The sequence below is a fragment of the Elephas maximus genome, chromosome 18 (assembly GCF_024166365.1).
Source record: "Elephas maximus indicus isolate mEleMax1 chromosome 18, mEleMax1 primary haplotype, whole genome shotgun sequence".
Classification (NCBI taxonomy): Eukaryota; Metazoa; Chordata; class Mammalia; order Proboscidea; family Elephantidae; genus Elephas; species Elephas maximus.
Window position 1 is genome coordinate 81,670,758 of NC_064836.1, and position 13,858 is coordinate 81,684,615.

General features: G+C 40.1%; 1 protein-coding gene across 1 annotated transcript in view; it reads right to left on the minus strand.

Annotated features, from left to right (window-relative positions):
* The window catches only part of MORC1 (MORC family CW-type zinc finger 1), a 212,637-nt gene that overhangs the window by 68,339 nt on the left and 130,440 nt on the right, over positions 1-13,858 (minus strand). Inside the window, exons 17-18 of the mRNA XM_049857885.1 lie at positions 8,621-8,686; positions 6,275-6,520 (exon numbers count right to left, since the gene is read on the minus strand). Of these exons, the coding sequence (XP_049713842.1) occupies positions 6,275-6,520; positions 8,621-8,686 (312 nt within the window). The remainder of the gene's footprint in view (positions 1-6,274; positions 6,521-8,620; positions 8,687-13,858) is intronic.

Below are 13,858 nucleotides of genomic sequence, written 5' to 3' on the forward strand. Positions count from 1 at the left end.
TTCTTCATCTTTGGCCTCAGTGGCTGATGTGTAAATTTGAATAATGAATAACAGTGGAACACTGTCTGATACAGTGCCGGAAGATGAGCCCTTCAGGTTGGAGGGCACTCAAAAGGTGACTGGGGAAGAGCTGCCTCCTCAAAGCAGAGTTGACCTTAATGACATGGATGGAATCAAGCTTTCAGGACCTTCATTTGCTGATGTGGCATGACTCAAAACGCAAAGAAACAGCAGCAAACATCCATTAATAATCAGAATGTGGAATGTACGAAGTATGAATCTAGGAAAATTGGGAGTTGTCAAAAATGAAATGGAACACATAAACATCAATATCCTGGGCATTAGTGAGCTGAAATGGATTGGTACTGGCCATTTCAAATTGGACAATCACGTGTTCTACTATGCCAGGAAGGAAAGAGTGAAGAGACATGGCATCATATTCATTACCAAAAAGAATATTTCAAGATCCATCCTAAAGTACAACACTGTCAGTGATAGGATTACATCCACACACCTACAAGAAAGACCAGTTAATTCAACTATTATTCAAATTTATGCACCAAATTTATGTACCAAAGATGATGAAAGTGAAGATTTTTTACCAATTTCTGCAGTCTGAAATTGATCAAACATGCAATAAACATGCATTGATAATTACTGGTGATTGGAATGTGAAAGTTGGAAACAAACAAGAAGGATCTGTAGTTGGGAAATATGGACTTGGTGATAGAAATAATGCCAGAGACCATATGACAGAATCGTGCATGCTGAGCAAATAATCTGAGAAGCTGGACTATACGAAAAAGAATGAGGCATTAGAATTGGAGGAGACTCATTAACAACCTGCCATATGCAGATGACACTAATCTTGTTTTCTGAAAGTGAACAGGACTTGAAGCAAGTATTGATGAAGATCAAAGACTACAGCCTTTAGTATGGATTATACCTCAACATTAAAAAAACAAAAACAAGAGGCCTATAGCAAGGTATTAACCAAAAAATATACAAGGATTAGCAGCAATTGATGAGGCACATTATACCAACTTCATGCTTTCCTTTATCAGCCTCTGTTAAAGAAATTCAATTTCTGATCTGTGCCCTCAGGAAGTGTATGATTTAGATACGCACATCTGAAGGTTAAATAACAATAGCTTCATTGCTGTAGAGTTGATTTCATCACACAGCAACCCTACACAACAGAGTAGTGCTGCCCCATAGGGTTCCCAAGGGGTGGCTGGGGGATTTGAATTGCCAATCTTTTGCTTAGTAGCTGAGCTGTTAACCATCACGCCTCCAGGGCTCCTTAATAAAAATACATAGCAATAAAAAAGAATGTCACAGACAAATTAAGTATGAAATGAGTGGTAGAAACAAGAAGGCTCAACAGTGAACTGAAAGGCCTGCTGTATTTTGCAAAGGATATGCACAAATTACTATCGATATACTGAATGAATAATTCCAGACACTTAATTGTGCTCATGAAGAACCTGTACATAGATCAAGAGGCAGTTGTTTGAACAGGGCAAATCTGCTGCAAAGGACCTCTTTAAAGTGTTAAAAAGCGAAGATGTCACCTCGAAGACTAAGGTGCGCTTGACCCAAGTCATGGTGTTTTCAATTGCCTCATATGCATGTGAAAGCTGGGCATTGAATAAGGAAGACTGAAGAAGAATCGATGCCTCTGAATTATGGTGTTCGTGAAGAATATTGAATATACAGTGGACTGCCAAAAGAACGAACAAATCTGTCTTGAAAGAAGTACAGCCAGAATGCTCCTTAAAAGCAAAGATGGCGAGACTTTGTCTCACATACTTTGGACACAGTATCAGGAGGGATCAGACCCTGGAGAAGGATATCATGCTTGGTAGACGGTCAGCGAAAAAAAACCAAGGCCCTCAATGAGATGAACTAACACAGTGACTGCAACAATGGGCTCAAGCATAACAATGATTGTGAGGATGGTGCAGGACTGAGCAGTGTTTCCCTCTGTTGCACATAGGGTTGCTGTGAGTCAGAAGCAACTCAATGGCACCTAACAACAACAACAACAACATAGGTACATACATCATTCTTAAAATGTATGTAGATGTTGCTGGGGGGAATAAGATATACAATTATTTCAAAATATCTAGGATGGCTTCCTCTTATGATGTAGCTCTTAACCAGTGGATGGATCCCTGGTGGCACAGTGGTTAAGAGATCAGCTGGTAACCAAAAGGTCAGCAGTTCAAATCCACCAACCTCTCCTTGGAAACCCTATGGGTCAGTTCTACTTGGAACTGACTCCACAGTGTGAGTAACCAATGGATAATAGACATACCTAGGATTATTTAAGATGTCTGCAGTCATTGTCATTTTCTGACATTAAAAAGTAGTTCTCATACTTGAAAAGGTAGAAAACAACTGGAATGTAAAATTTCTAATGCAGGGAAAGGTCTCTCTTGATTGGAATGTGTACAGGTAGGCTGTTAGGTTCTTGAGGGCAGAGACTGTGTCTTATTCATCTTTGAGTCCCTGGTACTCAGCTCCAAGTAAGTGTTTAATATGTTTGTTGAGTGAAATGAATTAAGAAAGATCACTGAGAGAAAATTTAAAGGAATTAAAAGTCATATACATAGGACATAATAAGTAGATTAATTTTATTTTGAGCCATGTTTTCAGGAAATAGGTTAAAAAGTTGTTTAGGATAAAGAAATTAGAACCTTTTAGAAAGGCAGGGTGTGATAATAACAATTATCTAGAAGAGCAGTTAATTAATTACCTGTATTAATAGAGATGAACACTAATGTATGTAAACTAAAACATTAGCTAATTCCAGAGTCATTACCAGCGAGCTCTTGGAGGACGTGATAAGATTTACTCGGAACATATCTGCCTTCCTAAGCCTATGCTGCTTAGCCTAATATTAAAATTAATTGTATTTCCTGTACCTCCTGTGTCTCATGGTGGTAATGTCTAATGTTGGGCTTCCTAGAAAGAATGTTAGAAATTTACCACAATAATCCTCAGGTAATCGAAAACTGTTTTAATTGCAGTTTAAGATCCGATTGAATTCACTTTTCAAGTGCTTATAAGAAATTTTTCATAATGGATCAGCCTTCTAAATTTTCTTAAATATAGAGTATCTTCTCAGGTGAAATCATCTTACCTTTCCAAGAGTTGATATAGAACCCAGCTCTGTTTTTTTTCCTTCTACTATCTAATCAGTCCATTGGAGACTGGTTTCTACCCTCATCATTCCAACAGCAGCAGAGACCTGGCAGAAGGAGGCAGTACAGTGGGCTTTCCCAACCCACAGAGCTAGAAAGCTGAGCTCCTCTGAGCAGAGACCTAAGGCAAGGGAGACGCATGCCTGCGCACATGGCTGGGCAGAGGCTGTCCTGATGGGAGAACTGTATCCTTGAGTGTTCCTGAGCCTGAATTCTAACTGTTACTTTCCTAATAAACACCATAATCCTGAGTACAGTCTGGGAGTTCTGTGCGGCCAGTGCAGTGAATGACCAAACCCAGCAGAGAAGAGAGTGCTGTGGGAGGGATGGCTGGTGTCAGAATTGGTAAAGATAGCAGAGAGAGCAGGCATGTCTGACCGCAGCCTCATAGGAATCAGCCTGGAACTACTGACCTTGATTTTCCTTCCCCCTTGTGAAGGTAGAGGAGGTCAGACACTGCCCCCAGGCCATTTTTACACTCCATCTCCACCATTGTCCCAGCCCACACTTCAGTTATTCCTGAGGATACCACTGTAATAGTCCCCATTCACTCTGCTCTCCACTGACCTTTCCTCCACACTCAGTACACCACCCCCTGCTGGAAATCCTTTAATGGATTTCAATTGGTTTTCCCATTGCTTTTAGGACAACTGAAGAACCCATGCCAAGGGCTATGGAACCTGCATGGTTCTGGTCACTCTCCGCTCATCTCACACCCCTTTCTAGCTCACTGCCCTGTCACAGCTTAACTGTCTCCTTAAGGTGCAGTACTTTACGCTCACCATGTTCTCTTTTAGCAAATGCTGTGTGCGTTTGTTTGAAAATACTCTTTCTTTCCTTTTACCAATTTAATTAGAATTCCATTGTAAAACCTCAGTGATCACTTTTTGGGGAGCCTTCCCAATCCTCCCAGATAATCATATCCCCTATTAAAAGTGCTCATGCTGTAGTATGTCTCTGCCATGAAAACTACCACAGTAGCAGTTTCTATCTGTCTGTGTAATTATGTGATTGTCTGTCTCCCTCATCAGACTGCTAGTTGAATGAGAACTGGGACACCATGTGGTTTTGCTCACCACTGAATCCCCTATAGCTAGCATACTCAATTATACATACCCCAAAACCAAACCTGTTGCCACAGAGGTGATTCTGACTCATAGCAACCCTACAGGACAGAGTAGAACTGCCCCATAGGGTTTCCAAGCAACAGCTGGTGAATTAGAACTGACGACCTTTTGTTTAGCAGCCTAATGCTTAACCACCGCACCACCAGGGCTCTGAATTAAGATGTCAATATTTATTAATACATACCTGTATGTATTAAATGCTACACTAAGTACATCTCTATAGTTAAGTCTCACATGCATCGTCTTTACACGTGGGAACACTCGCAAACTTCTCCATCGTATATGTTTTTGGAGCACGCAGTGTCCTCACAAAATACGCCAACTGAACACAAACCTTAAAACTGAGCAGCTATTGAGTTTTTCTAGAAATCAGGGTGAGGGACACTATGACTCTGAAGTGACAAAGTACTTTTTATATTACAAATGTGCAGTACTTTGAACACAGCAAGTGTTGAATAAGTATCTACTGAATATATGAACTTGTACATTCAAACACAATACGATACCCGAAGTGACAGAAAAATTAAAATTCTGTAGTAACTGTAGACCTATTCAGCTGGTTTATATAGACTTAAGGGAAGACTTAGGACAAACATTTCAAAATTATGGGGCTCTGGATTTCAAATAAGGAGCTCTGGCGGTGCAGTGGTTAGGCACTTGGCCGCTAACCAAAAAGCCGGTGTTTCGAAGCCACCAGCGGCTCCGCAGGAGAAGATGCGGCAGGCTGCTTCCGTAAGGTTTACAGCCTTGGCGACCTTGCGCGGGAGTTCTATCCTGTCCTAAGGGTCGCTGAGAATCAGGATTGCCTTGACGGCAACAGTCTGATTCCGTTCGGATTTCAGGATGAGCTACCCAACAAACAGAACAAGTAAAAGCCTGTCTGAGGAGGTCAGGGGTTCTCCATCGCTACATATTTTCAAGAAGAGGCTGGGCACGATGTGTCAAAGATATTACAATGGAAATGTATGAGATATTTCTGTAATGTGACCATTTCTTTTGAAAGAACCATGCCTAAAATATTTTGTCACCCTGTGTACGACACTTTGTCTCAATAGGTATTTGCTAATAAAATCAGTTAATTTTTTTTCAGAACCCACCGGAATTCACTTCAACATTTTCCATGGTAGCACATAGTTCCCTTTAAGGGTGAACTTAATTTTTGGAAATGATAAAAAGGCATTAGAAGTTAAATATGATGAACAAGGTTGATATAATAGGCAATAATTTTTTGGCTTACAAAAGGCAGACACCGGTAGTTTGTGAAACGATGTCTGTCATCGCTTGACACTATACGTGACACGTGGTAAATGCTCACTCAGTTGTAAGTACTAGTATTATTATGAAAAGCTGAATCTGAAGGCTAATTCTCAAGAATGAATTAAATAAGAGTAACGGAACAATGAATCCACAGTGATTCTTTTAGCAGAAACAAACTCATTTGGATATGCGGAAATTCTAGGGTAGTACATTTGTTAAAATCAGTCTCAACACTTAGTTGTATATTGACGGCATATCCCGCTTTTCCAGGACTTCGACTACAGGGATAACTACCTATCTACAATCTGGTTAAGGGCTTTTCCTCTATAAAGCACTGAATGCAAAATTCTAAAGATTATACATTTATCATATATTTCTCTCTGTTTATAAACACATTTAAAATACTTTTTCCAACCAGGTGTTTTTTCAGGGGGGCCTTCAACTGGTTTGAGCTTTCCACACCCATTGCTGATATCAGCAATCTGACTTTTTTCCGAAATAGAGAATACAAAAAAAAAAGAAATTGGGAGCTTATCCAGGAAACACAGACTGCAATTTGTATTCTATAATTTAAAAAATCACCCAGTGCCGTTAGAGTGCTTTAAAAATGTAAAAATGAAGCAAAACCTTCACCAAAACTATTTCAGAACAAGTGGATTACTAAAAAAGAAAAGAGCCCACCTGGGACCCCTCAGCTGGTTCGACGTTTTCTGGCGGGGCTGCTGGGTGTCTCCCCTGCCGAGGTTTCACTTTCTCCTGCATAGTCTTCTTCACCGTTTTAGTCTCTGAAATGAACTCTACATCTGAGTCTGACCCGTCTGTGTGTCTCTTCTGGCCTCCATGGTGGACTGAAAGCTCAAAGGATGGGACAGACTCAGGCTTCAAGTCACCACCTGGAGGCCTGATCCTCTGTGTTTCGGTATTTTCCTTAAATAACAAATAACAAGTTGTTATCTTTTTGGTAGTCAGCTTATTTATAATTAATCACCACTTCCCTCACAACCTTATGACATCAGATAATATTTCTTATTACTAGAAAAAAAAAATTTATAAATCAGGAGCTTAGAAAACAGGCCTTCAGGAAATGTATACCACTGTAACAGCTCATCCAGACTTTGATTCAGGAACAGCTGCAGAGCTGGGGTGAGTCAAGAAATCTGATTAAGAGGATGGGGTTTTTTTTTTTTTATAAGATCCTAGATGGAGGACATATTTCGTACCTCACTTTTCCCCTCCCAGAGGTTCACTTGTCTTTGGCTCCCTGGCCTGTCCAAGGCTTGTCCCTATCCCTACCGCACCCCATATTCTCCTTCCCACCCCTTGCTGGTTGAACTTTAACTGATAAATGATGTATTTGCTGATAAAAGGGAATATTTGTGCCTACTGGTCAAAGCCTGCATGTACATATATGTATATATTAAATGATTTACTAGGTCAATATATTTAAAACCTAAAATGTGTTTCCTGTAAGAAAGCAAAAATGACTATTAGAAGGAGAGGAGTTTGGGGTGTTAAGTGACACTGTGGTACTTCTAGGTGTATCATTCTCCACCAGAAAACTAACATACACTGGTCAAGGACCTTTCTCCCCTTAGCAGTGCTGAGGGCACAGTGAAATGGCTCGGCTCCCCTTTTCTTTCATGTAAACCACCATCTTTTTGTAAAGTTACACTGCAGTTGAGTACCTCAGTTTGCTCATGTCTTTGCATGCCAATCTTATTTCTGAGATCCTACCGAGGGGACGTATAACAACACATTTGCAATCTATTTCCTGGGGCAAGTCACTGACAGATGATTTTTACTGATCTCCACTCCTGAAAGAATACTTTTCCTGCTCTCACTCTCAGATTTTGGTAATAATTTACTATAAAAGGGACTGACCCCATGCCTGGTTCTGCAGCTGAGCTTGTGGTGATCTTAGGGAAAATACTGTAAAGGAAGGGGCTGGATCAAAAGATGGTAAGAGTTCCAATTCATTATCAGGTTCTCAGGTCCCTCATTCCTTGATATAGTAGCAGAAGAAGTAACCAAGAAAATACAAACTAACAATTCACTCTGGCAACAAGTGTTTCAATGTTTGAAACAGTCAAGAAATGTCAAAGATATAAAATAAACTACGTACATACATCAGTAATTTATTTATCTAAAGGTTGGCTATTTATCTAAAGGTCCACCTATAAGAAACGTGAATAATTAAAATTGTAAAGGGTTCCCCATATTTTGTATGTGTGACTGGTGTAACTGAGAAGCTTAAAGGTTCAAAAATGTTTTCCTCTAAATTTTGAATTTTAGATAACAATGAATTCTGAGGGATACAATGCAATTATGACATTTAGTAACCATGAGAAACAATGTAGAAATTACATATAAAACATATTTGTAGGAAAATACACATCCATAAACTGACATACACACCCTCTCTCTCTCTGGGGATGGATGGATGGATTTATATATATATATGTGTCTCTGTGTGTGTGTACATATATAGACACATACGTGTCTATATGCATACACACATGTATGTGCATATATATGCATACATTCTCAATAGATAGCTGCCTTCAAGTTCACTCTGACTCGTGCCAGCCGTGTGTACACCAGAACGAAATGCTGTCTGGTTCTGCGCCCTCCTCCTGTGCCGGCATGTTCAAATTTATCACTGCAGCTACGGTGCCAACCCATCTCCCCAAGGGAATGTCTCTCTCTCTACGCACACATACACACACACGTATGTGTATGCCATAAAAAATATTGAAAAAATACATTACAATATTTACAAGGGTCATTATTGCCAGGCAGTAAGACAATGGGTGATTTAAATTTTCTTACTTACATTTTATTTTCTAAGTTTTCACTAATTAAGTTTTTTTTTGTACCCTACTAAGAAAAAAAAAAGCTGTTAAATAGAATCTGCTAGCGCTTCATTTTCCGAACCTCATAAACCAAGGTGACCTTTAGCCCTAGATTAGGCTTATCCTTGCATGTGAAACTTGACGCAAATGGTTCCATCACACTTGAATCACTGACCTTAGGTGCTGCAGTTTGGCAGGTGGTAGTGAACTCAGCGATCCTACTTGGTGGTATAAGTTGGGGCTTTTACGGAAAAAAAAAAAAAAAAGCAAGTGTAAGTAAAAATAACTTCAAATTGGCCTATTACAACAATTCGGTTTTCTTCATTTCTTGCAGAAGAGATGTCCAAATAGCATGTTTTCACTGACAACTGTTTCAAGGGTCCACTTAGGTTTAGACGTGCTGCAATGATGTTCTCATTATTAGTGACACGCTCAATTACAGATTCAGCGTCTTATGAGCAACTTTCAGGGTGCCACTGTGTCAAACCCTGTCTGCTTCCTAGCCTCCACAGCCCTCTTGTCCCCTCTCTTGAGACACTGTATCCCAGGGTCTGGGTGGAATTTTGGCTTTGGCAGCAGCTCTATCCAGTTCCGAGCTTGAGGCCTGAGCTTCAGTGGACTCTGAAGGCAGACTGGCCCCGCTGTGTCCCAGGAGCAGGGGGGCAGTTGCTCTCCTTGAGCACATTCTAGAAAAGTACTTTTTAAGCTGGTACGTTGACGTGATTGTTGTTAAGCTACAATGATGGGATGTTAAATAAAATACACGGAGGCAGGATAGAGTCTGCAGGCCCTTCACTGCCTTGTGATGAGACCCTGATTAGGCCCCCAGCGACCACCCTCACAATTATAACTTTATTTAATACTCTGAGTCCTCTGTAGCTTTAGAAAGTTTAAGTTTCCTATCCTAAACAGTGACCATATGTATTTAATTTATTTGCACTTCTTCCACTGTCTGATATTTATTGATAACATCTTTCTCAGTGTTTACCCTAGTGCAAAAAATATACTTATGAGGGCATGGTGGCGCAGTGGTAACATTCTCGCCTGCCATGCAGGAAACCAGGGTTTGACTCCTGGTCAGTGCTCCTAATGTGCGGCCACCACCCTTCTGCCAGTGGAGGCTTGCACGCTGCTCTGATGCTGAGGAGGTTTCGGCAGTTTCCAGGCTACAGACTGGGAAGAAAGGCCTGGCGATCTGCTTCTGAAAATCAGCCAGTGAAAACCTTACGGATCACAACAGTCTGATCCCCAACCGATCACGCGGATGGCACAGGACAGGGCAGCTCTTCGCCCCATCGTGCACGGGGTCGCCTTGTGCTGGGAGGCAACTCGATGGCGGCTAACAACAAAGAGGACACTTACACTGCTGTTACCTCACTCATCAGCTAAACGCACCTCTTGATCTCCTGCGCAGACGGTACGAGCGTAACTACCTTTCACCTTTGCCCTCTTTTGTGTTAGCTGAACTATTTGTACAATCCCAGGACTTTGACCTTCAGTTTGGCCTAACGCCCCAGTTTTAGTCTTAGTTCTGGACCTAACACAGCCAGTGCTCACCTCCAGTCCTTTGCGGTGGAATTTTCAGGTATCTCTTGATTGGTTGAAGTTTGATCTCGGTAGTTTCCTCAAAAAGGGATTATGAGAACAATATTTTCTGATTTTTTTTTTTTTTTTCTATTTTCAAGTCTAATTACCTGCAACATTTTTATTTGAAGGACAGTTCGGCTACGTAAAAAATCCTTGGCTCACACTTTCTTTCCTTGAGGACCTTGCAGTTCTTACTTCAGTGTTACCTGGAGCTGAGTTTGGCATAGAGAAGTTTGAAGTGAATCTGAATTGTTTTCCTCTTATAAGTAACTTGACTTTTATGCCTGCTGGCCGAAGGGGTCTATCGTTTTCTTTAGCTGAGTAATTTTACTAGAGTGTTTTCTTGTTGACCATTCTGGGACATGCAGGGTATCATTTCAAAAAATGTAGTTTCAAGTTATATTTTTTCCCCTGAATTACTTCCTGATTAATATCTTTAAAAATTTATTTTTCTATTACTTTGGAGTTTTGCCCTGGTGAAACAGTGGTTAAGAGCTACAGCATTCTGTAGCTGCTAACCAAAAGGTCAGCAGTTCGAATCCACCAGACGCTCCTTGGAAACCCTATGGGAGCAGTTCTACTTTGTCCTACAGAGTCGCTATGAGTCAGAATTGACTCAGTGGCAACAGGTTTGGTTTTGGTTTTAATATATATTTCAGTTATGCAAATGTTGAATCTCTTTGCCTATCTTCTATTAGTATCACTTTCTTCATAATTTCAAGCAAGCGTTGCCTAATTTCACCAATTTTATTTCATAAGTGTTGCCTAATTTCACCAATTTCATTTCATAAGTGTTGCCTAATTTCACCAATTTCATTTCATAAGCTTCCTCCCCCCCCCCAACTTTTATCCTCTATCTCGGGGGTCAGCAAACTTTTTCTGCAAAGGGCGTGTCATCAAATCAGCTCCAACTCATAGTGACCCTAGATGTAACAGAATGAAATACTGCCCGGTCCTGCGCGATCCTCACAACAGTAGGTATGTTCGAGGCTATTGTTGCAGCCACTGTGTCAATCCACCTCATTGAGGTTCTTCCTCTTTTTTGCTGACCCTCTACTTTACCAAGCATGATGTCCTTCTCTAGTGACTGGTCCCTCCTAACAATACATCCAAAGCATGTGAGACGAAGTCTCACCATCTTTGCTTCTAAGAAGCATTCTGACTGTATTTCTAAGATTTGTTCGTTCTTCTGGCAGTCCATAATATATTCAATATTCTTTGCCAACACCATATTTCAGAAGTTCAATTCTTCTTCGATCTTCCTTCCTATTCATTGTCCAGCTTTCACATGCATACAAGGTGATCGAAGACACTACGACTTGGGTCAGCACACTAGTCATCAAGTGGACATTTTTGCCTTTTAAGATTTTAAAGAGGTCTTTTGGAGCAGATTTGCCCAATGTAATATGTCCTTTGATTTCTTGACTGCTGCTTTCATGGGCATTGTTTGTTGATTTGAGTAAAATGAAATCCGTGACAACGTCAATATTGTCTCTGCTTATTATGATGTTGCTTATTCGTTCAGTTGTATGGATTTTTGTTTTCTTTATTTTGAGGTGTAAACCATACCGAAGGTTGTAATCTGATCTCCAACAGTAGTGTTTCAAATCGTCTTCACTTCTGTCAAGCAAGGTTGTATTACCTGCATAGCTCAGGTTGTTAATCAGTCTTCCTCCAAACTTGAAGCTGCTAAATGTTGTTGTGTGTCATCAAGTCAGTTCTAATTCACAGTGACTCTATGGGACAAAGCTGAACTGCCCCATTAGAGTTTCCAAGGCTGTAATCTTTACAGGGAGTCCTGGTGGCTCAGTGGCTAAGAGCTCAGCTGCTAACCAAAAGGTCAGCAGTTTGAATCTACCGGCCACTCCATAGAAACCCTATGGGGCAGTTCTACTCTGTCCTATAGGGTCGCTATGAGTTGGAATTGACTTGATGGAAGCAGCCTACCACTTTTTCTCCCGTGGGGCAGCTGATGGCTTCAAACTGCTGAACTTAATGTTTAGCAGTCAAGTGCTTAACCGCTGCACCACCAGGGCTCCTTATTGCTGCTAGATAGTATTTTATGCTTTGCAGGCCACATACAGTGTGCGTTGCATAATTTTCTAATTTTTGTTTTTTCTCCACCCATCTAGAAATGTAAAAGTCACTTATTTTTAGCTTGAGGGTCCCATATGAACTGGCTATAGCCCCGCTGTGTTTACCACATTGTTAATTTGCCCTTGTGTTTTTTCCAGTTGGATAATGTCATTCTTTCTGCTTGTCATGGATTGAATTGTGTCCTCCCAAAATATGTCAACTAAGCTGGGCCATGATTCTTAGTATTGTGTGACTGTCTGCCATTTTATGTGATTTTCCTATATGTTGTAAATCCTATCACTATGATGTAATAAGATGGATTAGCGGCAGTTATAGTGATGAGGTCTATAAGATTAGGTAGTGTCTTAAGCCAATCTCTTTTGAGATTTAAAAGAAAGAAACGGGCAGAGAGACATGGGGACCGCATATCACCAAGAAAGCAATGCTGAGACCAGAGTGCATCCTTTGGACCTGAGGTTCCTGTACTGAAATGTTCCCAGACCAAGGGAAGACTGATGACAAGGACCTTCCTCCAGAGCTGACAGAGAGAGAAAGCCTTCTGCTGGAGCCGGTACTCTGATTTGGACTTCTAGCCCACTGGACTGTAAGAGAATAAACTTCTTTTTGTTAAAGTCATCCACTTGTGGTATTTCTGTTATAGCAGCACTAGATGACCAAGACATTGCTATTACTTTCTTGAATTCCACCCCATTGTGTTTTAATGTCTCCTGCTGAATTGACATCTCTTCCTGATAACTCTTAGATTTCTGCTGCAGGGTTTTCCTTCATAAAAATGATTTTTTCCCCCAAGTTTAATTTTTAATTTATGTAGAAATGTGTTTATTATAATTTCCTTCTGAACTATGGGAACATTTTTCCTTCTTTTTTTAATTCATAGCTTTACTGAGCTACATTTATTAGCATACAATCAACTGTACATCCTTCAGCTATACAATTTGATAAATTTTGACATATGTATAAAACCATAAATCTACTACTATAATCAAAATAATGAACACATTGATTCCCAAAAGTTGGCTTGTGTTTCTTTATAAGCCCTTCCTACCACCCCTTCACGCATCACAATATCCCTGGGCAACCACTGATTTGCTTTCTCTTACTATATATTAGTTACATTTTCTAGAACAGTATGTAAGCAGAATCATACAGTATGCAGTCTTTTTCTGTTTGGTTTCTTTTACTCAGAATAATTACTTTGAAATTCATGCATGTTGCTGCATTTATCAGTAGCTCATTGCTTTTTATTGCTCAGTAGTAGTCAGCTGAATGGATATACAACTATTTGTTTAACTATTCACCTTCTGATGGTCATTGAGTATCTTCTAGCTTTTAGATACTGGAAGTAAAATTACTACGAACATTCAAGTACAAGGTTTTGTGTGGACATACGCTTATGTTTCTCATGTGTAAATACCAAAAACTGGAATGACTGGGTCATATGACAGATTTACGTTTAACTGTTTAAAAAACTGCAAAACTGTTTTCTAAAGTCATTGTACCATTTTACACTCCCCCAGTTGCCCCACATCCTAGCCAATACTTAGCACGGTGAATCACTTTAATTTTATGCAGTGTAGTGAGTGTATAGTAGTATCTCATTGTGGTTTTAGTTTGTACTTCATTAATTAATTTATAGACCAATATGGAAAGAACTGATGTCTTAACAATATTGAATCTTCAAATCCATGAACACGGTATACCTCTCCATTTATATATGTTTTATTTAATG